The sequence below is a fragment of the Lepisma saccharinum genome, chromosome 14 (assembly GCF_977018435.1).
Source record: "Lepisma saccharinum chromosome 14, izLepSacc3.1, whole genome shotgun sequence".
NCBI classification, from domain to species: domain Eukaryota; kingdom Metazoa; phylum Arthropoda; class Insecta; order Zygentoma; family Lepismatidae; genus Lepisma; species Lepisma saccharinum.
Window position 1 is genome coordinate 54,973,944 of NC_139242.1, and position 26,936 is coordinate 55,000,879.

At 37.1% G+C, this 26,936-nt stretch overlaps 1 protein-coding gene across 1 annotated transcript in view; it reads left to right on the forward strand.

Moving 5' to 3' along the window:
- LOC145998901 (dual specificity mitogen-activated protein kinase kinase 7-like) overlaps nt 1–26,139 on the forward strand; it is a 39,985-nt gene extending 13,846 nt beyond the window's left edge. The window contains exons 6-9 of the mRNA XM_083135643.1: nt 31–254; nt 4,519–4,674; nt 8,143–8,946; nt 20,682–26,139. Of these exons, the coding sequence (XP_082991769.1) occupies nt 31–254; nt 4,519–4,674; nt 8,143–8,946; nt 20,682–20,850 (1,353 nt within the window). The 3' untranslated portion in view covers nt 20,851–26,139. The remainder of the gene's footprint in view (nt 1–30; nt 255–4,518; nt 4,675–8,142; nt 8,947–20,681) is intronic.
- Nucleotides 26,140–26,936: the final 797 nt, after the last annotated feature.

Consider the following 26,936-nt stretch of genomic DNA (forward strand, 5'->3'; position numbering starts at 1 on the left):
TAATGCAGTGTTGTCCTCAAACCTTTTCAGCCAGAGAGGATAGACCCTCCAGATCCAACCAAACCGGACTATGATATACGAGCTGATGTATGGAGCCTTGGAATCACACTAGTGGAATTGGCAACAGGGGTGTTCCCGTACAAAGACTGTAAGACTGATTTCGAAGTTCTTAGCAAAGTTTTACAGGATGACCCACCATCGTTACCTGAAGATCAAAATTTTAGTCCGGAATTTCGGGAATTTGTTACGTGTTGGTATGTATGTACTCTGTGCTCTGTAAGATTTATTTTTGTATAAATTATTACGTCTGTCTATAGTCTTAGTCTGTGTGGTGCATACTGTGTGAATGATAAAGCAACAGAGGGAAAGATGGAGGGGTCAATAATAACTGAACTTTTCTAACATAAATAAATGATTTGTAAAAAAAAATTTAGTTTACTACTTCTGTGTCTTACACACGAAAGTGGTGTTGAAGATTGATTTTTTAAATTGATTTTTTTTGTTATTAAATGTTCTTTTATTTCCTTTTTGTGGGTTAACCTTTACAGTCCCGGTCGGTCATACCTTGACCGATGAAACTGAACCTTTTTTTTGTTGCCTTGCAACCCTGTTTATTTTCTATGCTCATGACTCGAAGTGCGTGGAACTTGAAACTAAGAGTCAAAATGCATCAACAGTGACGCTGGTGCTCTTGAACTCCCTAATGACGTCAGCAGCAGCTGGCGATTCAGAGGATGAAGAACTTCTTCCAGGGACATGGCAGTGTGGGGCCTACAGTCCCACAGTTGTTTCTTTCTAATTTTTTTCTTCGGATGGGAAAAGGCATTAGGAACAAAATAAATATTGAATTATAATGTAGACATGTGGTTGCAAATAGGACATGAATTTGTTCCTGTCCCATGTCTTAACAGGGAGGGGGGAGAGGCAAAGTTTTGTATTTTCTTTTTTTCATTTTTCACATTTGAAGTCACGAATAATAACAAATACATACAGATAGCAATACCTCGTCTTTTCTGTCAAAGTACATTTTATTCTTAGTAAAATGTTTCTTGTTTCACTAAATTATCTGCCATAGGAAGGAAGCTATAATGATTTTTGCTAAACCTTACAAAACTTGTTTAATTGGCCTGGGATGGAGGTAAAAACTGCATAAGCGCCACGGGACTTTAAAGGTTAATTGCAACCACGGGGGTGCGTGGATTAATGAAGTAATGAACTCTTGACATCAGTTAGTGAACTGATGAGGGGGGAAATAAGTTTTTCAGGGGGTGGGGAAAGCAGGCCGTTTTCCCTCGAAAACTGTGCTGCCTCCATGGTTCTGCAATTACCTCTATCATTTTGTAATTACCGTGACCAAAAATTAATTATACAGGGTGTATCGTAATAGAGTAAACAAACTAAAGAATTTATTTCGATTAAACTATGCATATGGAATACAGAGGTTGTTCCGCCTACGTTTGGCCAATTTCGTTCCTCCCACCCTGCACTCAGAATGAACTCACCCAACCTTGGTCAGGCATGTTTGTCAGTGTAGTGTGTGAGCTGTAAAAGAGTGGTTGTGTTTTCTCACTGGGCCAAAAATCCCGCCAAAACTGAGCCGCTTTTTGGGAGGAGTGCGTTGTATAACTTTCCAAGTGTTTGCATTTTCTCGCTTGGCCGAAAATGTTGCCAAAACAGTTGCTTTTGGGAAGGTTATGTTGTAGCCTTTTATGACGCAAAGTTCAGTGTGTCAATGATCAGGAAGTAGTGTAAGAGCAAGAATTGTGACGTTAGTTTGACTTTATTCAAGAATGTGATCGGCAAGTATAAGGATTGCATGGCCCCAGCGTTCGGTTCTCCAACAAAGGGGACGAGAACACGGCCGTGCACACAAGCAAACCACCAGTATGCAGGCGAAACTTCGCAGAATGGGCATGCAAGAGAATCCACCGACCCAAAGACAGATGGAAAATCATCTAAATATGTCTTTGGAAACTGTTAACAGCACCTTGCACTTGCATAGTGGTGGTGGCTTGTGTGCACGGCCGTGTTCTCGTCCCCTTTGTTGGAGAACCGAACGCTGGGGCCATGCAATCCTTATACTTGCCGATCACATTCTTGAATAAAGTCAAACTAACGTCACAATTCTTGCTCTTACACTACTTCCTGATCATTGACACACTGAACTTTGCGTCATAAAAGGCTACAACATAACCTTCCCAAAAGCAACTGTTTTGGCAACATTTTCGGCCAAGCGAGAAAATGCAAACACTTGGAAAGTTATAGAACGCACTCCTCCCAAAAAGCGGCTCAGTTTTGGCGGGATTTTTGGCCCAGTGAGAAAACACAACCACTCTTTTACAGCTCACACACTACACTGACAAACATGCCTGACCAAGGTTGGGTGAGTTCATTCTGAGTGCAGGGGGGGAGGAACGAAATTGGCCAAACGTAGACGGAACAACCTCTGTATAACGATGATATTTCTTATGTATCAATCAGTAACACTTCAAGTTTCTATGGATGTCTACAAATGGGTACAAATTTTCAATATGGCTTCCACCAGTTATGCGACACACATCCCATCGAAATTCTAGTTCTTGCCTCACTTTTCTCAAGAACTCCTCATCCACCGGTGTTTCTTATTTCCTCCTTTATCTGTTGCACATTCTGTGGCATAGGTGGCACATAGACTTCGTGTTTCACAGAGCTCTAGAGGTGTAAGGTCTGGGAACTTGAAGACACAGCCTGCTTTTCTGCACCTGTGAAAATTCTCATTTTCTTTAATATCACACAATGACTCGTGTTTACAAAAGTCTTGCTCATGAAAACAAGATTTTGTCATTGTTGTGTTTCAGATAAGTTTTTAATAATTAATAGGGGCATGCATATTTCGTTTTTGACGAAAAAACGAAATTTGAAAAAACACATTGTAGTGTTAATTTTTCATGTTTTTGAAAGGTGTGAGATGCATTTTGTGACCATGTTTTGTCACGAAATAATGCGAAATGAACTGCAAAAAGCGAAATTAACTCTGAAACACGAAATTCAGGGTTTATTCACCGACGCGACACCTTCGGAGGTCTGAATTATCCTGAGAGTTATGCAATTCCTGGAAAATTGATTAATTCTGCTGTTAATATTGGGGAAGCGAAAATGGACTCCTTTACACAGAAATAAGCTTAATACTCTGATAACTACATAAATGTGCTATTAGAAGTGAAATGTTAATTCTGTGGAATAAGTGTAGTTTTCAAATCAAATTTAGGATTATATTCACAATTTTAAAACCAAAATGTATTTTTATATACCACTTTTCATCCAATTTTTCACCGCTATAACACCGATATTTTATTTTATTTACCAAAAATATGTGCTTCTAATAATTAACCTTATAAGTTGTTTACTCTATTAGGATACATGCTGTATGTAAAATATAGAAGTTGTGGTTGCCATTTATTTTTCAGAAGAAGCATTCCCCCTATTCCCGGTGTCGTCTTCCAACAATGCACATGAAATGATACATAGAAATATTTGTATCATGGACTCACAAACTAGAACATTGGACTTCAGAACGTGTATGTAAAACATGCACAATATAGTTCACATTGCAGCTTTCTGAAGGTTAAATACAGAGTTGTAGGAAGGAAGGGTGGGGGTCATATGGATGCCAAATGAACCAAAAAAGAGATAAAAATAGGAGAGAATAAATATCACAGTAGCCCGAGAATGTATTGATACCTTATCAACTCTATATTCTTTTCAGTTTGGAGAAAAATAATCTAGAAATTTTCTTGCAGGATATTTTTTTATTTATTGCTTCTAAATAATTATTGTACATGGTTTATTCATGATGTCGTGATGTGCAAGATCATGATTAATGGCTAATGTAATGGTATATGAAGGTATGATTGGAAAATTGAACATGGTGAAAATTGGGAGATGTGTGTTTGACATTTTTATGAAGTTAGTATGACGGTGTGTAGCAGTATTACAAGACAAAAAAATATTTTAGCTATTGAATAGTGATGTCAGTTATCAAATAATACTTCACCTCTCTTTATTTTGTTATAAACAAGTCAAAGAATGTCCATAAATTTCATGGTGATTTTCTGATAGGAGGAACTGTCAATTAACAATTAATCTGTTGGGAGGTTAGCATATGTGGGTAAAAGGACAAGAATACAAAGTTTTTATTAATTTTCTGCAAACTCGTGCATGAATAAAATACGTTCACAGACTGATATGCCTACTAGAAATTTAGTCAAGTTCCTGAAGCACAAAATGAAGAATAATTCAATTTTTTCCCCCTGTTTGAGTAAAATAGTAAACGTATGACTCCCCTCAAGCATGGACTATGTGACAATTTAAGATTTAGGCAGGTATTAAAGCAAACTGTTTGAATCCAGTCAAATATAGCAGTCAATACTTTTCCCAAATCCAGGTATCTTATAAATATACTTGAAATCTAGAAATGTGCTTTGTGTATTATGTGACATTTGATCAAGCAATTTATTCTCTCTTTGCTTATCCTTTCAGTTTAACCAAGAACTATAGATTTAGGCCAAAGTACAGAAAACTGTTGGAACACCCCTTCATAAGGAAGTACGAGACAGCAAATGTGAATGTTGCAGAGTGGTTTTCCAAGGCGTTGCAACAGTGTGAATCACATTTATGTAACTCACCTCAAAGAAGGTAAAGTACCAGTAAAAATCATCACGAGAGGCGAAGACTTCGTTGTGTCCATACAAGTCTCAATCTCTCTGTTGCTTCTCACTAATATATTGTGTGATCCAGCGGGAAAAGTGCATGTGTTATCTTATGCAGAGCTTTTAGGTTGTAAAAATAAGAAACCGTGGCTGTTATCAACTCAGCAAGGCATGAATGTTTTCATTGCAGTGTGTTAGTTGTTGTGTATAATCAGTAACAGATTGAGATCAGTGTTCGCGACACGGATATTTGAAGAGAATGTCCTTCTTTTGCATGTGTTTACTGATAGGCCATTACAAGTGAATGTAAGCACCAAATCATGAGGAAACTATCCATGTTTCATCTTCTCAGTGTGAATGTGCTACACTCTAGGTTTTCCGTTAAAAATGCTTTCCCAGAGAAGATGTAGCGTTACATTCTGGGTTGTGAAATTTTTCCATTAAAAATGTTTTCCTGAACAATTTGTAAAATAATTGTAAGAACATACATTACTCTTCGCCTCATAAAAAGTACAACAATAATGTATGTGTAAATATTACAGCATTTTTGAAGCTAAATAAATTGTACAGCAGTTTATCAACATCTTGTGTTTCCTTATTTGTTTTACACTCCTAGTTTCAGGAAAGGCAGTTCTATTTCCTTCATTGCAGCGTTTCTTGGGCAATATGGCAATAGTTAATCCCATTAAGGATTTCTTATTAACATATAATCTTCATTGAACATTATCTGCTATCTTATCTTTTTACCAACTATACATACTGTCACCAGGATCCCACTCATTTGGGCAGAACATTTTCTACACTGTCCCGGGAATCTCTAGAGCAATCGAACGAAAGCAAGTCCTCTGCACAAGTAGGACTCAAGAGATCTCAGCCAATGAATGTTTGAGAGGTGAAAACACAGCTGCAGTTACCTTCCATTTGCAGCAGTGTGCACTGCTTTACTCCATCCTCTCACTGTCTCCCCTTCTCTATTGTTGTGCTTGGCTTTGCTCCACAGATTCCCAAGACAGTGTGTAGGTCTTTTTCAAGTAAACTTCCAGATCATTTTGTAACCCTTACTTCAACCCTTCGTACAGAACATTTTTTGAGTCCTGAGTTGACTTCAGTTGCAAGAAACACCACAGTTTTTTTTTTTACTTAATTTGTCTAACTTGTGAACAGTGGTCGCATTTCATTAGGGTTTACAAAAATGCAGGGATGGGACCGATTAATCAGTACTCTATCGGTATCTGCCGATATAGGCATATCGGTTTATCAGTAAAATTACCGATTATTTTATCGATCCGATATATCTATAAATATCTGATAATTTAGTGCAAAATTCTATTTTGTTCTAATTTTTATGGATAATCTCCATTCCCTACTTTCTAAAGTAAATGTCTAAATACGCAATTTCTTTTTCACTGCAGTCACTTTGAAACACACATTTGAATGGCTTATTGCAGAAAGGGACCTGAGTCACTTTTGTACAATTCTGAGGAAAACAAGAAAAATCGTATAAGAGTGATAGTGTAAGAAAGAACTGTACCGTTGTTGGCTCAAATATTCAACCTAATGAATAGTTAATTTTGCAACCCTCAATGCGCTCCCCTGCAGTATGCTGCTAGAGACAGGGGAGATGAAAAAGTTGTGACTCCGGTACCTTTCTGAAATAAAAGTGGAAACTGCGAGAATTATCCTACAAACGCCCGTTTGCCACATAAGCTAGGTTAGGTTAGGTTATATATGCAACAGGAAATTATAGATTCATCAATAAATGACAATGTACTGCACTTTCTGGACTTTATTGTTGGTGTTTGAAGTACAATAATGTACAAGCTCATACGTGCATGTGTTACTCTACATCTGAGTCTGTTTCATTGGCGCGTGTAGTGGGCCACTGAAGAATATCTTCATAAAATCCTTTGATGTCATCTGGTACATGCGACAAGGCAGTTCGTATGTCCTTCAATTTAGTAAGATTGTTCGGCATACGTGCAACTGGGAACGTACGTGGCATAGGAATTACAATTCTTGCACCTTTGGACAGATAGAAGGTGTGAGACGTCAAACCTTTGAAGAATTCAGAAACCTTGACAGTGCCCTTATGTTCAACACAGTACTCAAAGTAATGATACTTGGAAATCTGAAAATACTGCCTATTCTTGTAGGAACACATGGTAGTTTCCACGGATGCCACATTTTTTTTGGTGGACATGAGGCCACCATGTTGCGAAATCAATAACGTTACTGGTGTCAATAAGTTTGACGGTAATTTTACCGCCCCGAGCTGCATTACATAGTAACACACACTAAGAAATCCTTTCTTAATTACCATACACAGTTCGTACAACATATAAATACGGCTAAGTTTATTGCAGAAAGGAACCAGAGTCAGTGACTCAGGTACCATTCTGCATTAAAGTACACTTTTCACTGTGCATTTTCTTGGCTATAGCCTTGTGTGACTGACGTTCTTTCTGCACTAAAAGATGTGTCTGTAACTAGGAAAATCAAAAATACCATTAACTGCAATACCTCAAAAATGTGACTCAGGTCCCTTTCTGCAATAAGCCATTCATTTATTAAGGAGGTCAATGAACATATCAGGTTCTGCAAGGACCATTTCTAATTTTATATCGGATCGGTAGAATATCGGTTATCAGTAAATTTTATATCGGTACTTTATCGGTATCGGCGAAAATTTCATAATGTAAAATGTAAGAAAATCGTGTTTAATATTCCCCAACTTTTCCAGGTTTTTCTATGTTTAACATGTTATCACTATGTTTTGAGAGAGTATCTCTTCAGAACGTAGTGATGCATATATAAAATATGTAGTAGCTAAAAAGATAGACAATCGATAATGTCCAAAGTTGCATGCTAATAATGAAAAACTATGGTAATTAAGAAAGGATTTCTTAGTGTGTGTTACTATGCCAGTGCCCATATATGATGGAGTGGGGCAAGGATGGCATGCAGCATCATTTACTAAGCCATCAAACACTAGGATAGCAAAGTTAATAGGTGACAAATAATATAAACTAGATGAGGTCTCTTTGTTCATTTCTGAAAATATATTGTCACATGTATAATTTAGTGACCAATACTTGAATGTTTGAACCTTTGCAATTTATTTCCAATATTTTTTGTTTGTTTCCACCTTCTGGAGGTTGCTTATTGGACCTGGAAATGCTGATGTCATTGGGCTATACATTATTTTCTATGTTGAGTTATCCAACCTATTGCAGTTTCATACAAAGCATCATTTGAATTGCCACTTTCTTTTCTCGTCTCTTCTAACGGAACAATTAGCATTTATTTAGATGAAACGTTGATGGTCTTCCTCTTACGGGGTGCAGAGCATATACCTGTACGATCAAAATATTTAAAATTGGGATATTCTCTTTGAATAACCTTGTAGTTATTTCTTGTAGTGTCCACTTCAGTCTTATTGAATATTTCTTTGCAGATTAACACCCCCTTCAGGATCTCCGTCTCCTCGAAGACATAACATATTCCATCATAGGTCTGCGTCAGAAACAACAAAGCCTAATGGAGAAGCTAGAAGACATCCAGTAGAACTGCAACGTGTAATATCTGATCCCACTAGGCTAACAGATGCTCAGCATAACAATTCTTACAAATCGCTAGTCTTTTTTCATGGACAAAATTCAGAATATTCCAGGGAACCGGTTGGTGTAAATCAGGAATCGAACGTGTACGTTGGTTCACAAATGCTCAACTCAGACCATCCAGCACGAAAGAGGTTCCCGTCGGAGCCGCATAATGGTCCACTGCAGAGGTATTACGGCTACGTGCAGCCTGCTCCGTGTTGTCCGACAGAATTCATTAACGAGCAAGGGAAGCCAGGGCCAGAGGACAAGAAGCGCTTCGCCTCATATCTGAAGTTTCGTTTAGAGCCACGGAGGCTACCTCCTCCTCATCCGACGAGACACCAGCCGGCAGACCCACCTGTGTGGGGACAGTTCGGCGATCAGCAGCACAGGTGCTCAGGTGGGAGACCGGTGGAAGGAGCGCAGTTGCAAAGGCTCACTTCGGAGCCAAATTCTTACTCTCGAGTGTACCAACCAGTGCCAGAATTTCACAGATACAATTCGGAACCCCATCGATACTCTCAGGATTCAGGACTACCTTCGCCACCTCCAAGACTGAACCGAATTTCATCGGAAGGGTCGCCGATGAGGAGAAGCTTTCTGGATGCTTCGCCAGTGAGAAGAGGATTTCCTGAGGGATCACCTTCTCTTTCCCGAAGGTTCGATTTTAACATTTCCCATGTTCCTTCTGTTCTTCTTGTCGTTCCTTTTGTTCATGCTTTCTCCCCCGTATGTGGAAGGAAACATATCTCCATTTATTTTCATTCCTATACTTAGTGCATGTTTGTGTGTGTGTGCAACTGTAACCACTTAACATCGCTCTCTGTATTATTTAGCTGTCAATTGTACATCTAATGGAAAACTCAATTTAGAAAGCAAAAAGCCTGAACTGAAATTACAGCGCATGACTTACTTTATTATTGTTTATTTACTGACAAGTTTGTCTAACATTATTAATATGTGACTTTTCACAATTTCTTTGTGCATGTGTTCATGTTGCTTTTAAAATTTTGTGTGCTATTGCAGATGTGTAAGTACTGGAAGTTATTGTTTATGTTCTTGCATTTTTAAGGTAGCAATTTCAGGTAATGAAAGTGTCTTTAACAGGTATGTATATGGACAGGGCTCGAAAAATACCAGTCGCCAGGTCGACTAAAGATTTCACCCTGGCGACTGCGATCTCTTGCTGTAATATTGCCGTTTTTGAAGTTTGCATGTACGAAATTTTGAACATCCGAAGTTCAAATTGCATTACAGCGTAAGTTAACAAATTATTTTTTTTATCAACGTTGTGAACATTCCATAGAATCAGTAACAATTTCTTACTCTTTGTCTCCCAACCCCCATTTCCCGCTTTCTCACATGATTTAGCGATGTTTTGAATGCGGTAATGCTCAGCTTCTTATAGTATGCACAGTTGCTAGTGGGTGGGTTACCTGGTGCCTGATTTTCAGAGCTGGCACCTAGCTCTGAAGAAGCTTTTTCGAGCACTGTATATGGAACGAAATGTGTAACGATTGCACATTGTCATGAGCTTAGAGGACTTGACATACTAGAATAAATGCAGATAGTCTGTGCTGGATTATCATACAGAAATTACCTCCCTTGCCCACCTAATTAGTAATGGTTATTTATAATTGGCAACCTCATCGAGTGTATTGTCAACACCACAAAAAGTTTTGAATGAAACAGACACGTACATCACAAATTGTATGCTCAAATTTACAATAACATGCCAGTTTTCTTCATCAGGATTGGGAAAAGATATGCACTCTTAAAGTGTATGTTAGAAATAGAATAATAGGTTTTAAAGAAAGGAGCAGGAAGTGTTAATGACTCAACAACTGTTTTATTAATTTCTTAATTAATTAATTAATTTATTAATTTTTTTATTAATTTATTAATTAAATTATTAGTTTCTCAACAACTGTTTTATTAATCAGCTTCACTTGAAATTATATTTTTTTAAAAAACAATATCTTGCAACATCATTCTTCTTATATTTAAATAGCACGATAAAGTGGGAAGGAAAATTTGTTAGAAGCTCTCAACTGCTTCCTGATGTCATCAGGGGTCAAGGAAGCGAGAGGGGCACTGATGTGAAGTTTGCTGGCAGTTGGCTGATGCCTGCCAGGTTTGGTTATAATGCCTCAGTTACGATTACCATATTTGTATTTTTATAATGCCAGTGTTGTGAAACAGATCACTGCCGTAAATTTAATGCATTTATTTTAAATTTGCACTGGGGCTAGATATTGTGAATGACTAACATTATTGCATTTACGCCCAAAATCAGATGAAAAGTTTCATAATGGCAGCTGGAAAACCCTGTTGTGCACATTTTCCCATGCGGTGTAGAATTTTCTTCGAAACTCTGCCAGGAAAACATTTTCTAATAGTAGGGAACTAAACTTGCATCAATGCTATGTCATGTACTGGAACAAAAGCTTCAAATAAAATTTGAAAGATATATTCCCATAATGTAGGAGTGGAGTTGGGGCAAAAGTACCAAATATTTTGACAATTGAAGGGCTCTGGTGTAAAACATGGTAAGTGAAATTTTGATTTTTGAGTTACAAAGTAAAATGTGCCATCCTTAAATTTTCGAGTGAAATTGCCATGTCATACAATTTGCATTGGACTCGGTAAAGCCTTCTGAAATTGGTAAACACAACTCTAAAACACTTTATCTACAGTATAGCTTCTAATATCCTTTTTTCTTAATGAACTCAGAAATGACTAAAATGTCACTTATCATGTTTTACACCCGAGCCCTTCAATTATAACTGCTGTAAATTTACGTAATTGAAGTAAAATACTTGCAACTGCTAGATACCCATAGATTATTCATATAATTTTGTATGTGTGCAGAATTGGTCTACAATTTCCAAGGTAGAAGATAAAAAAGCAATTTTTCCTATCTGAAAATTTGAAACGTGCTTATAATTTTGTAGACATTTCCGGAAACAAGACTGTCACTAGTCCTAGGGTGTATTGTGTAGGAGGGCCAGGGGTTAGAAATGATGGTAACTGCATTGATATTCTGACCGTGGTATTTGCAGCAAATTTAGAGATTTTAAGCAGAAATTTGCCAGCAGGATGACTCATCTGGTATTGCATATGTGTAAAATCAGACAAACTGTTTCAATTCATGGTAAATTGTGCTGATATTTTCGAATTTCTGTTTAGAGTATATTTATGGAGAGTAAGAACTAAATTGGTGTAATTTTAGAGCATTATTTGGAGTAAAATACTGTTAATATACTTTAAAAATAAAAATCTGGTGAACTGCAAGACATGCCAAACAATAGACAAATATGACATTATCCTGTTATATTGAGTCAATGATTGTCAAGGGATAACATTTGTTGAAGTATTTCCATGGGAGTCATGCAACTGATTGTCAATGAACTAAAGCTTGTACAAATAAAAAAAAATATAATTTGAAATGCAGCAGTGGCAGCTTCTGCTTAGGTGGCAAAGTTGCACAACTACTACACATTTCTGGACTTACATGGATAATTATGAAGCGCATCCAGAAAGTAAGTTTCCCTATTTTTTTTAAAAAAAAACAACAACACAGTTTCAGGAAACCATTTATTGGCAACAGGTACAGCAAAGGTTCAGCTATTTTTTAACATAGCAACCACCAGAATTGAGACACTTGTCGTATCGTGGTATCAACTTTTGGATCCCACTGTCGTAGAACTCTGCCGCCTGTGAATGGAACTAGCGTGTGACAGACGTCTTCAGCTCTTCGTCGTTGCCAAAATGCTCAACGGAGGACAGGAAATTTCTTGAGGTGCAAGAAAACGTGAAAATCGCTGGGAGCCAGATCAGGACTTTAAGGTGGATGATCAAACAACTCCCAGCCAAATTCCGTCAAAACAGCTGCTGTGCGCCGAGTCGTATGTGGACGAGCATTGTCATGGAGGAGCACAACACCTGCAGTAAGCATGCCACGCCTCTTGTTTTGAATGGCACGTCGCAATTTCCTTAGTGTTTCACAGTAATGGTCAGCGTTCACCGTTTCACCTCTGGGGAGGAAGTCAATGAGCAAAATGCCCTTCCTGTCCCAAAACACGGTGCACATCACTTTCTGTACCGACAGCATCTGTTTGAATTTCTTCTTGACCGGAGATCCACTATGCTGCCAATGCATAGACTGCTGCTTGGTTTCCGGGGTGAAGTGCGAAATCCACGTCTCATCGCCCGTGACGATCCTGTCGAGGAAATCATCGCTGTCATCATGGTACAGTGGGATCCATGAGTATTACCGTTCAAATTGTCCGTGACTATTTTCATTAATTTTTCTCTTACATCCTATTTGTTTTAAAGCGATGGATTTTTATATATGCTGGTGCAGTAGTTGTCAACAGCTTGTTTTGAGTTTTCTTTTAATTCTTGGATCTCTTATTGGGTCAAATAAAGTGTACGAACATGATGATGAACAATTTGCACGGTAATACTCATGGATTCCACTGTACCGTTGCAGGAATGTCAGTGCTGCTCCTGAACGTTTCATTTTGTGTTCGGGTGTCAGGTTTTTCGGCACCCACCTGGCACACAATTTTTTGAACAGCAGGCGCTGCGTGACAATCTCAAGCAACATGGATCGCGATATCTGCGGAAAAAGGCTACTCAACTCCGTAATCGTGAAGCGACGGTTCTCTACGATGTGCTGCCGCACCAGCTCAACCAGATCATCAGTGATGAGGGACGGACGCCCACTGCGCTCTTCATCATGGACACTTTGACGACCTTCCGAAAACTGCCGACACCAGTGACACACCATCTGCTTACTCATAATGTTTGGCCCATAGACCTCACAGAGCTGACGATGAATGTCAATTGGCGCAATGCTTTGTGCATTCAGGAACTTTATCACCGACCAAACCTCGCATGCGGCGGGAGAAGGAATACGAGCTTCCATTTCGGACTACTGCTGCCTCGCTACTGGCATGCGGCGGGAGAAGGAATACAAGCTTCCACTTCGGACCACTGCTGCCTCGCTACTGGCGCCGGGGGGGATCTGTCCACCTGGCATATGATTGATACGTCTTAGCTCTGCTGCGCATGTGCAATATACATGGCTCATTATGTTTACTTTCACGGGAAAAAAATAGGGAAACTTACTTTCTGGATGCGCCTCATATTAAACTTGTTTTATAGAGAATAATACTGTAGTTCAATAATCTAATCATAAGGGAAATTTCATCCCAAGCATTTTCTGTCGTGTGCCTAGACATGGGATGGAAATCTCCATCTTTCCATGCTGTGGTGTACTCATCTTCTGCCGCTTCAAGAAGGCATTCGAGGCCTCCGTATCCTTTTACATGCATTTTGAGTGCTATACCTGCCCTTTCCTTATGTCATTGTATGGGTGTGGGATGTTTACAACTTTCCAGAGTTGCCAACCTCAGAATGCTGTAACCTTCTACGAATGTGAAAGTGACCACATTCTTGCCTTCTGGACCGTGCACTCATATGGAAAAACTATTGTTTAAGTGTGGCAGGCTTGCATTTAATGATTTATGTAACATAAGATATCTAAATAACAGAGCCCTTCAAGACCTTTACAATGCCGTCCAAATCACTTCCGTATGTGCCCTGGTTGTCGAAATATTGTAAATTAAAGTTAACAAGATGTTGGAAAAAATGGTTAAAACCCCACAGTTTGCAACACTGTAATTTCGGAAATACAAAATATATGGATCTGCAAAGTTGCATGTTTTCCTACCTCAAGTGGCCCTTCCAGTATGCCAAACTTCAAATGAATCAAAATATGTGAAGTTGAAAAGTGCCTCTTCAGTTATTGTTTTCACACGGAATGTCCCTGTTTTATTACCAGCAACAAATACATTGTTTTATACTAAGATAATCAAAATTCTAGCTTAATCTGGGAATTTGTACTCCCAGTTACTCCATTTGTCTGTCCATTGGAAGTTGAAAAAATTGGTGGTACATAATACTAACATCGTGCAACGTAACAGTCTCGATGAGATTGTCTGTGAGAATCGATCAATACATTCATGATGGATGCAGTAACTGTGGTTTAATCCAGATGCCACACCCTTAGCGAATGAAGGCAGTGAGCCTTAAAAATTAATCTGAAATAACCATCCAATTGTGCAATGCAGAATTGTGAAATGTATAACGTAAGTAATACAATCCTTTGATATCGCAGAAACTAGTAAAGCAACAAACTTGTAATCTGGAGTACCAAAAGACCTAAAACAATATCTAATTCATTTGGCGAAATATTCATGGCCACCTATTAATTTAATTTGCCTGTTTGTCAACAAATCCAACCATTGGTACCTGTTTGACACAGATAATATATCAAGGGCTGAAAGAAATTCCAGATTGTAGAATAATGGAATACTGAATATATGAAATGATTTGTGTCTGTCTGCTACAGAAAGTTAAAAATTGGCCGTATCATTAGGCATTATAAGATAACAATGTGCTCGCTCCTACCTCCAACACACACACATTAAATGTTACACCTGAACTGAGAATATATATGCAGAGGCATATTTCAAAATATAATTTTTTGTGCATTAAAAAATAATGTAAGTAAATGAAACCTCATTTATGTTGCCTATTTGGCATATAAAATGCGTATTTTTTTTTTTAACAATTTGTAAGGATTGTTACTTCTTTTAGCACAAATGCAAGGGTTTCAAATTGGAAACCTGTTTGTATAACAGATAAGTCTCTTCAACTAAACTGTACCTTGTGGATGAAATCGGGGAACTGGGTCACCCTCACTAAAGTGGTAGTCAGGGTGAGTAATTTGTCTTGCTGCTTGAACCTTGCAATTTTAGGATAATCTTTTTGTTGATCATTTCTGGTATTTGTTATGCACCATGGGTATGTGGTCAAGGTGTAAACTTGGGGCTCCTGCTATAGGATACATGCAGGTTCAAGTCTCCTGGGGGGGTGTGGGGGGGGAGTGTAACAACTTTTCTCTTGAGATTTCACCCATTGTATGGGACTGCTGGCCACATCGTGAGGAAAATTGGGAGCTATGAATGAGTAGTGTAACCTGGCCATAGAAAACCTACAACTTGGTTTGTCATGCTGACCAAATGTCGCCCCGTAACTCGTTGAATGATCTGCTACCTCTGGTGGGAGTGAGGCCGGCAGTCGGTAGGTAGGCACTGGCCTTCAAGAGCTGTTACGCCACAGGTTATTATTTTATTATTATTATTTCTGGTTTTATACATTAGACATGATTTTTTCATGAGCCAACATAACTAAATGTGTCCATTGAAAACTAAGATTTCAAGTTAAAATTTCAGAGAAAAATCAATATTTAGGGAGAGGAGATAGAGAAGGGAACAATTCCATTTAATTCACACTTAAATAGGCATTTTACATGAAATATTTGAGGTAAAACTTCATTTAAAAAGTTTTCTTACCGTTTGGTGAGGGGTAGGAAGAGATGAATGGATGACTAATCCTCATGTTCACTTCTGGTATCCTCACTGTTGATGGATATGAGGAGAAGTGGTATGTTATTGTCGCAAAAGTTGTATTTTGTTATGTTAGAAGGAGATAAGAATACTTCTTTTTGCAACCAAAATAAATCTGCCGAAACTATGGTTTCCAATATGAAATTTAATCTTTCTGTTGATTTAATTGAGACTTGTCATGCACAGTAAATTTAAGCCCATTTTATGCACAGAAAAGCTAATTGGGACTGGACTTACATTTGAAAGTGAACCACTATGTGTCTCCACCGGTTATTGAACAATTTGATGACATTGCTACTGTGCGATCGGGAAGGTCTTAGATATCTTTCTGAGGGCCGGTTTTTTCAATGTCCTGTTAACTAACTACCAGTTGGAGATAACAGCCAGTCTTAACCAGCACCAGATTTTTCAATGCGAAAGTAACTGCCAGTTAACTAATCCATAGTGCGTTGTGGTTAGTTCTCCAAAACTTTGAGTTGGCAATGCTGAAGCATGGATATTACAGGGAATTGATCTGCGTGCCATCTGTTAGTATAGTTTCAAACCACGTCGACTGGTACAGAGCATGGCGTTTAAATATAGAACTACAAGCGCGCCACACTCGAGAAAGCATGTTATTGCATTATAAACGATTGGAACAATGGCTGCGTGCGTATCCATTCTTACAAAATAAATTAAAGAAAGCAAGCAGTACAGATTTGGCTTTCTTCTAATAAAGGTCAATTCCATGTGGGGCAAATGCTGTTATGAGGCGCAAGCGTAGATACCTTCTTGTGGAAGAAGCGTGAAGAACTCAAAAGTCGAAACAGTAATAATACCTGTCTGTTGATATAAACACTATTAATATGTAAATATTGTACATTTGACTGCATGCTTTATACCTCTCTATGCAAGTTTGTTGAGCGAAAAAAGAACATGTTAATACTTAATAGTAAGCATGCTTTGTAGGTCAAGTTCAAAAAAAAAAGCTACGAGTAAATATAATTTTAAAATTTACTTTAATAATTCTCCGAGAAGATCATTCAACAATAAAGCATGAATTGAAGGCAACACATGTAATAAAGAATTGACAAGAAAAAAAGAAGATACGTGACCAGGGCTTGAACTCTTATTACAAAACACAACATGCTCCGAAAGATGGTGCCGCTAACCACTGCACCAAATTACCGTTTGGAGTTAGTCCCGCGTGGTAGACCAGATATCCTGGTCACAAATTCTCCAACACGACCTCGCCAAGCGAATTCTAGCAACTAGGCTGCTTAATTTCCATATTTGCATGGACATTGGTAAGCTCTGCCAAACAAGACAAGTATTTTTCTGTACCAATTTAACATTTTTATGAATCCTATCTTGTATAATCTGACAGTGAAGTTGCAAGTGTGGAACTTCGTAACTTCCAGTTAGGCTGGAACCAGAGTTCCACTTACGAGCTAACTGTACATTGAAAAACCGAAATTTTCCCAAACTTCCAGTTAGTGCTAACATGAAGCTTAACTGAACATTGAAAAACTGGCCCGAAGCCTATCTGTTCATTAATAAGATACATACATAAAGGTGCATCATTAACTTTTCTAAGATTCCTCAGTGGCAAGTCAAACTGCATAGTTCATTGACACTTTCTTGAATCTTTTAGCTTCGTTACCTCACCAGATTAATGAAAGGTTAATCATTTTAAAAAGTTTATGTTTATCAGTACATTTTAAATACAGTTGAGAATGCTTTATAGGTAACTCAGTTGTGGGTAATTCTGATTTATACGTAAATTACTGTATGTACCAGCAAAATATAATTTTAAAACGTGTTAATTAAACCTTATTTGTACATAATTCATTTATACATAATTTGGTGTTATACATACTAATTTTCATAAAATGCAGCTACAACAATGTCACAGAAGTGACAGTTTCCAGTTGCTACTGGTCGGCCATGGAGAACAGAAAGAGGAAATGTTACATGCTTGACCAGAGTAAAATTTATACTGGAAGTGGATGGTAATCCACATAAAATGAAAACTGAAATAGCTGTAGATGTAGACATCGCTTACAGCACCCTTTGCACAGTCATCAGTAAAAGAAATGCTATTTTAGACTATTTTTTTAAATACATTTGGTAGTAAAAATCATAAAACTGGAGTGTCTACTATAGTATTTCAGTATTAAAGTGTTCACTAATAAAGTGGCAAATGTAATGTATTCGAAACTCAAACTTTTAGATTCGTTAATTTACCACTTTGACAGAAATAACCTGTATTACATGTATCTTGTTCCTCAAAACAGATACAATTACAGTATTTTAATAAATATATGACATGGTATCTAAATCTGATTTGTATGTAATTCTCAGTTATATGTATTATTTTCTCTTCACTTTAACATACACATAACTCAGTTTCAACTGTACATGTATTATTGAAGGTTTAGTACAGCATGACCATTAAAAAACACTACCTGAGAGAATTAAAAGTGAAGTTGGTACTCATTGTTATAGACATGGCAGCAAAGGTTGATTTTTTGTGTGAATGTCTCAATATGCATATGTTTTGTGAAATTAATATTCCATATAGTTTCATATCTTTATACATAGGAAGATACATGAAATACAAAAATAACATCGTCTTGGAAATCTACATCTAATATATTTTGAATATGATAATGTTCTGATTTAGTACCCATGGAACATATCCTGACAATATTTCTAGTATCAGTTTGTACTTTAACAAAAATATTGTTTGTGTTCTTTATTATTCAATGTAGGGTGAATAGAAAAATAATAACTTTAGTACTTGCATGTCTCAAGGGTGCCGATAATCTTGTTCATTATGTTTAATTCTTTTTTATAATTTTTTGTTATTCCCTTACAAAAGTTAACATCCTGACAATGTTTAATTTGAGCTTGCTTCTTAATTTTAATAATTGGCACTGCATTTTAATGTGTATTTTATGAATGTGCATTTGTCTTGACTTACTTTTAGAAAAATATAAGTTTAGTTCATGTTGACGTTCATTTTTAGAACCCATTATTATGCTTTGACACCTACTTCCTGTTTTATCCCCTTTAGATGTACCTAAATGGTCCATTGTTTAATTTGCCATGTGACATTATTAAACATATGTATTAGGTGGCTTGATGAAACATGGTGTATGAAAGTAAACCCAATGATTCACAAGTTGCATTTTTCTTTCTTTCTTGCTTCTTCATAATCCAAGTTAAAAATAAATGCTTTGCATGCAGTGATTTATAATATGCAGTAGAATAATTGATTATATTGAATGTATGAGTGAGTATGAATAGCAGTTAATTTTTTAATGGAAAACAAATACAAGTTGACTTGCACATGAACTTAATCTGGTCAGGAATTATAAATGTTAGGTGTCAAAATGAAGTTTAGTTTTAATATATAGGGTGTACCAAAAGTCACATTACCCCACCTTTGAATTGTAGACAAACCTGCGAAATGTTATTTTAACAGTATGTGTATGATGAGAGGATGGTATACCATTAAATCGGACATATGACTACCATTTACTCCAGAGGATCTGTGTGCACACCTCCATTTTCATGGCACAGTATTATTTGCCTCCAGGTGGAATGTGAAATCCTCGTTAAATTGGCTGGCGTGAGGGAAGCAAACGCCCAGCGAACAGCTTCTTGAAGTGCCTCAGTTGTCTGATAACGATTATGGGCGACTTTCTGTTTGATGTGAATCCATAGAGCATTATCACAAGATGTCAGATCTGTACTTCGGGGTGGCCATTTCAGAGGTGCTGGTAATTTTGGCGATCCTCATCCAATCCATTTGTCTCAACACATCATTGAGGTACATACCGGAATTGAAACGTTTGGGTCTTCTTGGTCGAATCTGATTCCAACAGTCTGGGGCAAAAGTGCACTTTGCAATACGTGTAAGAGAATACATGTGCCATGAAAATGGTGGTGTGCACACTGATCCTCTGGAGTAAATGGTGGTCATTTGTCTGATTTAATGGTATACCATCCTCTCATCATACGCATGCTGTTAAAATTAACATTTTGCATGTTTGTCTACAATTCAGGGGGGGGGGGGTAATGGGACTTTTGGTACACCCTGTATAGTAATCATAATCATATATTGGATGTCAGTACAAGCAAGTTGATGAGTGTATGTATATGTGTATATGAAAATACGCAAATGAGGCAACTTGCATATCTGATGGAATTTGCAAACAACGAGGTAGCCTCTAGCATCTGGGTCATTTCAAAGTTCAGGTACTCTCAGAAATATGCACAATCTGCACTACTTAATTCCACATAAAAATTATGTGACAAATTTTGTGTGTGTGTGCACGGGAGAGGGTGAGAGTGGTGTGTGTAATTCAGATAGTAGTTTAAATTAAAAGTCAAGTTTTGATAGAGTGGTTAAAATAGACAAAAATCATTTAGAGTGCTGAAATATAGAACAGTCCTTTTGAACATGATTATTATTAAGACTTGTCTTGCATAGTAAAACTGAAATATCGTACAATATGGCACGCACAACAGATGTACTATGTAGAAATTTTAGCAAGAAATGCAGGCTTGGAGTCCTGAGCCCTTGCTTTGAGTCCTGGTAGAGCCTTCATTTTTCGCTGAAATTTCTACGTAAAACAGATATAATTTGGATCTTTATGCTTTCACTTAAACATTAAAAAATGCTATGCTGTTACAAAATGTGTGTGTGAATGGTAATTCATTCACCAATTTAACAATTATGAATTCTTAGTTGAGGTTTGGAAAAATTACTGGTTCTTTGAATGTGGTGGCAAAACTAGCAATTTTGTAAATTGCAATAATTCAAAACTAAGTTTAATTTAATAAATCTGTAACAGATTGATGAACCACTGATTTTTTCCTTGCAATCCCAAGTTCTAGAACGAAAAATATTTTCTTTACTTCAGGTACGTTTCACCATCACCCCCGCAGCCTCCCCCTAGAAGGTTGTCAGAGAGCAGTTCGGTCCCAGGTTCCCCACAGCACAGACGAGTGGATCACCACTTCAGAGCAAGATTACACTACACGCCAGAACCTCAGCGAAGAGTGTTTGGAGGGGAGTTCCCGGATCTTTGATCTTTCATGTTGACTTTGCATGACAAGTGTTTTCTGCCACTGTGCTTCGTACATCTTTTGTCATCTTGACTTTATCCTTACATTTCTTTCTCTCACCTCATCATGTATCTGAATTTCATTTTAGCACACAAGTACCAACCCTTAAAATTGGGTTCATGCAAGTTGAAACAAATTTAGAAAAGCAAGTGGCACGGTAAGACAGTGGAACTAATTGTGAACAGTTCATCTAGATGACACAGTTTTAGTAAGTATAAATATATGTACTCAAGTGGTCTTATGTTTCAGTTGCCTATCAACTTATTTATTTCCAGCCTTAAGGACTTGAGATACATTTTTTAGATAAGGTGCACCTTTATTTTAGTTCTGTCAAATGCACTTTAATATTGGAAAGAGCTGCTAATGTATCCTAGATATGAATTTCTCCTTGTGCAGCAGATGAAGGCCACTCTTTCATTATTAATGTAAACCCCCGTACCAGCTAACTGTAGACCAGGCAAACGAGAACAAGTCTCTGTGCAAGTAGTGACGCGAGACTGCTCCACCAATGAACAGTGAGAGAAACGGGATTGCATAATGAACGACTGGAGTTATCCGCTTTCTCTCCCTTGCTCTGCAGCATTGCAAACTTTTGAAAAGTATAATATAATACCCACAGGTGCAAACGGACCGTATTTTTGTCTCCGGGTCCATTTGCTTGGTGTAAGAATTTGTTAGGGAAATATTAGGGATAAAACAGCAAGTGGAAATTTTGACAAGCCGTACATTTAGCATACGGACAAAGGTCTGGACCGTACGTCTACATTCAGGGCTCTACAGTTGGCAACGCTGCACTTTCACCACTCGATTTCCCTCCTCCTTCCCTGCCGCTATGCAAGGCCCTGCTCCAGAGTTAGCTGGGACAGGGTATAGATAATGGTTTTTAAAAATAACATCAACAAATGCATTTAGACTTCCGGGTGTTTCTTATGGAGAATGAAGTTTTCAGTGTTAAAGTCCCATTTGGACATTTCTGGTCTGATGTTATTTGCTTGGACCTATCTCATTTCTGTTCACGAGTTTTGTGCAGTTCTATTACATTACATATTCATAGGTAGGTAAAGTTCCCCGTGCACTTTGCACCATGCCATGAGGCATATATAGAAGGATACTGGGGGGTAGGGACCCACACATCCTTCAATCTCTGCCATTTTGGAGGCAATGTGATCAGCAACACACTCCAACTGCCTTTACCCCCCAGTTATGCAGGGACAAGGCTGGAAAAATTCCAACCTTAGATCACCAACCCTGGGAATTGAACCCAAATAGTCCAGTGCCCTGCTGACTAGAGCACCACTGCTCCATATATTCCTAGTACAAAATTATAGCTCCTGTCTTGACACCAGGCTGCATAGATGTCTCTTTCGTTTTCTGCCTGCTGAAGAAAAAACTACCTTGCATCCTCCTTGAAAGAACTTACTTAATGAAAGAATAGAGCTACACCTTACTCTCATTCATAAACAATCCATTGTCCATTTGTGTAGTTGAACCAATAAGATTGGAAAGATCAGAACATTCCAGGAACTTATCTCCCTCCTATCACCAAGTGTTTTCAGCAGTCTGAATGCAGTGTGAAAGAAAAGAAACCCATCTCCATGGTAACACAATTTCCTTGAGTGGCTCCCTCTTTGTATCCACCTATGAAGGTAACTAATATTCATTGACAACTCTAAACTTTTATTGCTTAGAGAATAGTGCAGTGACTTGTATGTAGGATGTAGTGGTTTCAAACTCTGAAATTTTAGAGATTTTTTAGGTAGTTTTTTTCCTTATCCTTCAAGTTGAATTCTGGAGAATTACGTTCCCAGTACCAACTGTAAATTACTTTCCACAAAATATCAAAGGAAAGTGAGTGCTCTAATTTTCTTTTGCGCTTAGTAGCAAGAGTATAGATAAGACTCCACACATTCTCAATCTCAGGACTCCAAAAATAACTATTTGATGGGCAATTATTTGGACTGCCATCAATATATTGTTTGAGGTGAAGTAATAAAATGCACTGAAGTGTTCGATATTGTAGATATTTCTATCTACCCACTTGGTTAGTGTGTGACAATGACATTCCCTTCAATCTCTTTAGTTTGTGATTCCCATGAAGAGTGTCCTTAAGTATTGTATAGTTCTTAACGTACAGAATATAACAAACGTTGACTGCTTATTTGAAGTTTTGAAATGGAAGGATGCAAATGTGGATGTTGTCATTCACCAGACAGAGAAAAATTCTGAAATCATAATCTAAGTAGTTGGAATATAAAATAATTTTAAACAGCCACTTAGCAAAAAATATGAAGAGTTTGATTAACATGATATTGTATAATTTAAATCCCTTATAGATGCTGTGAATATACAGTTGTTTTTGTAATCACCAAGATATAATGAAATCCTATCAAGAAATTCCTGATTTTTCTTGGAGTTCAAGCTTAAAATGTTTACATTGAAGGTATATGTCAACATTTTAACAATTAATTTAGTTTCCATAGATTATGACTGTACAGACTTATCCAGCTTCAGTTACTTTCCTTCATAATATTCGTAAGTAGTGTTCACTAGATATAAAATATGCAAAATGAAGTCATTTGGACAATTGTAAGAAAATTAGACGATAAAATCTCTAATGGAAGTATTACTGTGATGGGAGATGAACCTGGGAATAAATTTTAAGATAGGTTTTATGAAACAGAATTACATTGATTTATAATTAAAAGTAACACATCTAGCTATTATTGCATATACTTTTATCTTTGTTTGGTTCTGCCTAGCCAAATGGTTAGCACTCTTTCCTTTGGTGCAAGAGGTCCTGGGTTCGATTCCTGGTGGGAGCCTCGAAAATTTCAGCATTGACCCAGCATCATGAGGCCAATTGGGGAGCTACTTGAAAAGAAGTAGTAGTGGGCCCCGGTCTCGAGAGCCAGAAAACAGTGGCGATGGGAGACTATGCGCTGACCATGAATCACCCAATGAAAATCTGCCTGGCAGGCCCTGTCTCTTGGACTGCTGTTGTACTATAGAGTTTAGTTTACATTAGCTTTTCTTTGTTACACAGAACACGTTTCTTATTTTTAGTGTACTAGCGTGCTCGTGTGGGTGTTCATTGGTATTTTGCAGGCTTGATGTAATTTGTTGTTGATATTATGACTTACCCAACAGCTAATGTGTACGAGTCATCCAAGCCGATCGTTCTCAACAGTCATTGAGACCAAAGCCCAGTAAAGTCTGTTTTTATAAAGTGATGTCCTGATTCCAACAATTTTACTTGTATGATAAATCGCTTTGTATTTTCTTTTTTAACTCTGTGCATTAATTACTATGTGCCCCTCAAATTAAAAATTAATAAATAATTTATGGCTGTTCAATTATCCAGGCTTCTTGACTAATATAAAATTAGGTTTGAATTAGTTGTCAACCACTCGGTATGAATGATGTCAGGGCCTGCCATGGCCAAGAAACCCTGATCTAAGTAGACAGAGATGCTGGATATGAATCACTGCCTAGTGGCAAGAAACAGTTCCACTCTTAAGTTTCATCAACGGTTCTTGAAACTAATAGATATAGAAGTCTTGTCTACAGTACTTCTTCATTGATACCTGTCCATAAGTTCCTTCTCCAATTCTGTATTCCTGTTCCCCTTTCTTGTGGATCTGCTTGTTCTTCGTGCCCCTCCAGGCCAGGTTCTGCACGGTTTATGCTAATCTATTCTCAATAAATATCCCAGATAAAACTAAATCTCCATTACATTTCTTAAATCAGTAGCACTTTGAACCAATGCTGGTACCAACACTTGAAAAGTGTATCCATTTAAAATTGGTTATAAGTGTTAAAAAAATATGAACATAAAAGAATTACATTACAACTATACCATATCTCTAAATTTAATCCCAAAACTAATTTTTATCATCAAAGTTTGATGCAGAATTATTATTGCGCACTTTTCTAGTATGCAATATTATATACCTGGAGACCAAAAACGTATCAGCTACTACTATCTGTGATTAATTCTAAACAATATTTAAGGATATTGATAAATTGGTAGCCCTTATTACCATAATAATTCACTGTTATATGATATTGTTTTGTAGTTCCTTTGGCTTAATATAACAATTTATAAATTTTATTTTTCATGAAATTTCTGTACCGACAAAATCTTTATGTATTTTATATCATCGGCATGTATGCATTTTCATTTGATAAAACATGATAAACATGTGACAAATTGCACTAATTGTGTCATTGTAGACCACCATCAAGATGAACTGTTCAAGTTCTACTGTTAAATTGCCTGTATAATCTTGTCAACACTTTATGTAAACGTTACTAACAATGCCACACAATTCTGAATCAAAATAGTTTATTAGTAAGAAAATGTTAATATTTTTCTTGTATATTTTTCACGAGTCTCATTAAGGTGTAACTAGCAAAATTTGTAACTTTGTGCTTCTTGATTTGAATTTCTTTTTACTATTGTGTTCTTGAATCCCTAAGAATAGAGGTTAACAACAATGTATTTCTCCTGTGGATGAGAGTATTGTACCAAAGCAGTGTTGTTTGCATGGTAAGTTTTCATTTGTACAGGCTCCGCTGTTCAAATCTTAAGAAAAAAAATTAGTGAACATGTTTATATTTGAAGATTAGCTTCTCAGAATGTAACAAGGAAAATAAAACGCTTCTTGGTAACTCCTGACACACAAAAAATAACTATTGTAAGTACAAAGGAAAATTGTAAAAAATTATCTTTTTTTATATGCATTGGTTTTTAGAAATATTTATGTAAATCAGAAAGTGTTGTTATTCTCTGAAAGAGTGTATTTAAAAATAAGAATTCAACCACTTGTTCTTTCATGATAAACAAAAACTGTAACTTTTGCTGGTGCCTCAGATTTCTATGTGACCAATGCTTCTCCGAGCTAAAGCCTTCGTAACTTCTCAGTGACAAAATGCCTCGGTCTTTGTGGACACAAACCTCCTAGTCTTTGAGAACTGTAGTCTTGGACATCTTGTAGTGAGTTATCATGTACATATATTATATATATAAAAAAAGACTGGAGTAGACGTAACAAAGCATTCAGACTGATTTTGTTTAGAGTTATTAGAAGCACCGTGATGAAAGAGGAAGAAATTCATTGGCCTAGAAGGGTGTGTTTCCTTGACACAATTTTTTGTAGGCCCGTTGAGTGAAACTTGTATATAATGTAATGAGCTGTATAGCGTTATGCTTTATGTACATAGACACACGAATAAAAATGTTAAGTAAATTGATTTTGTTGTAGATCTGTTCTTCTCTCTCTTCCTTTGAAACTTATATGTACAGTCACAGACACTTCTGGGTTATAACAATGCCCTTAACTTTCAATCGAATCGTTACAACCCAGAAGTGTCCATGACTGTACTTCTATTGGGGAATTATAGTTCCACATATTTTATTTTAACAAGATCTTAACTGTCACAACATACACAGTAGACTTCTAGAAATAATTTTTAAAGACATATACAGTAGATCCTCCATTTTATGTTTTTTAGGGGTCCAAGGTGAAGAAACTTAAAATGTGGGAACTTGTAAAATTGGGGATAATTTTATAACATAATCGACCTACTTGGAACATAGGTCATCCATGAAGGGTTTCCAACTCTCTGCATCTTCCTTTTCAACTGCATGTCTCCATGAGTTTTTTTTGGCCTTCCATTTTTCCTAGTGTCATGGGGGATTACAATCAAGTGCTTGTTTCTCGATTACATTTTCTGCTTTCCTATCTAGTTCCACTTCTTTTATATCTTGTTTTCAATCTGGCCTTCTGATGCTCGTGTCCATAGTTCTTAATTTGTGATTATTTGTGGTCAATAAACAAGGAATTTTATAATGTTCTTCGTGGTTAGGATAATTTATTACAGAAGAGTTTTGCACTTACTGTAACGAAACCAGCACCAGTTGAAACAGGAACTCTTTAACAGTTTATATTCATGCCTACCAACATTCAATATGTCCACTCAGGTGACATTGCAGACAATGACACTATTCCAGTTTATGTCACACCCTTCCCTGTCGATAGTGGTTACTC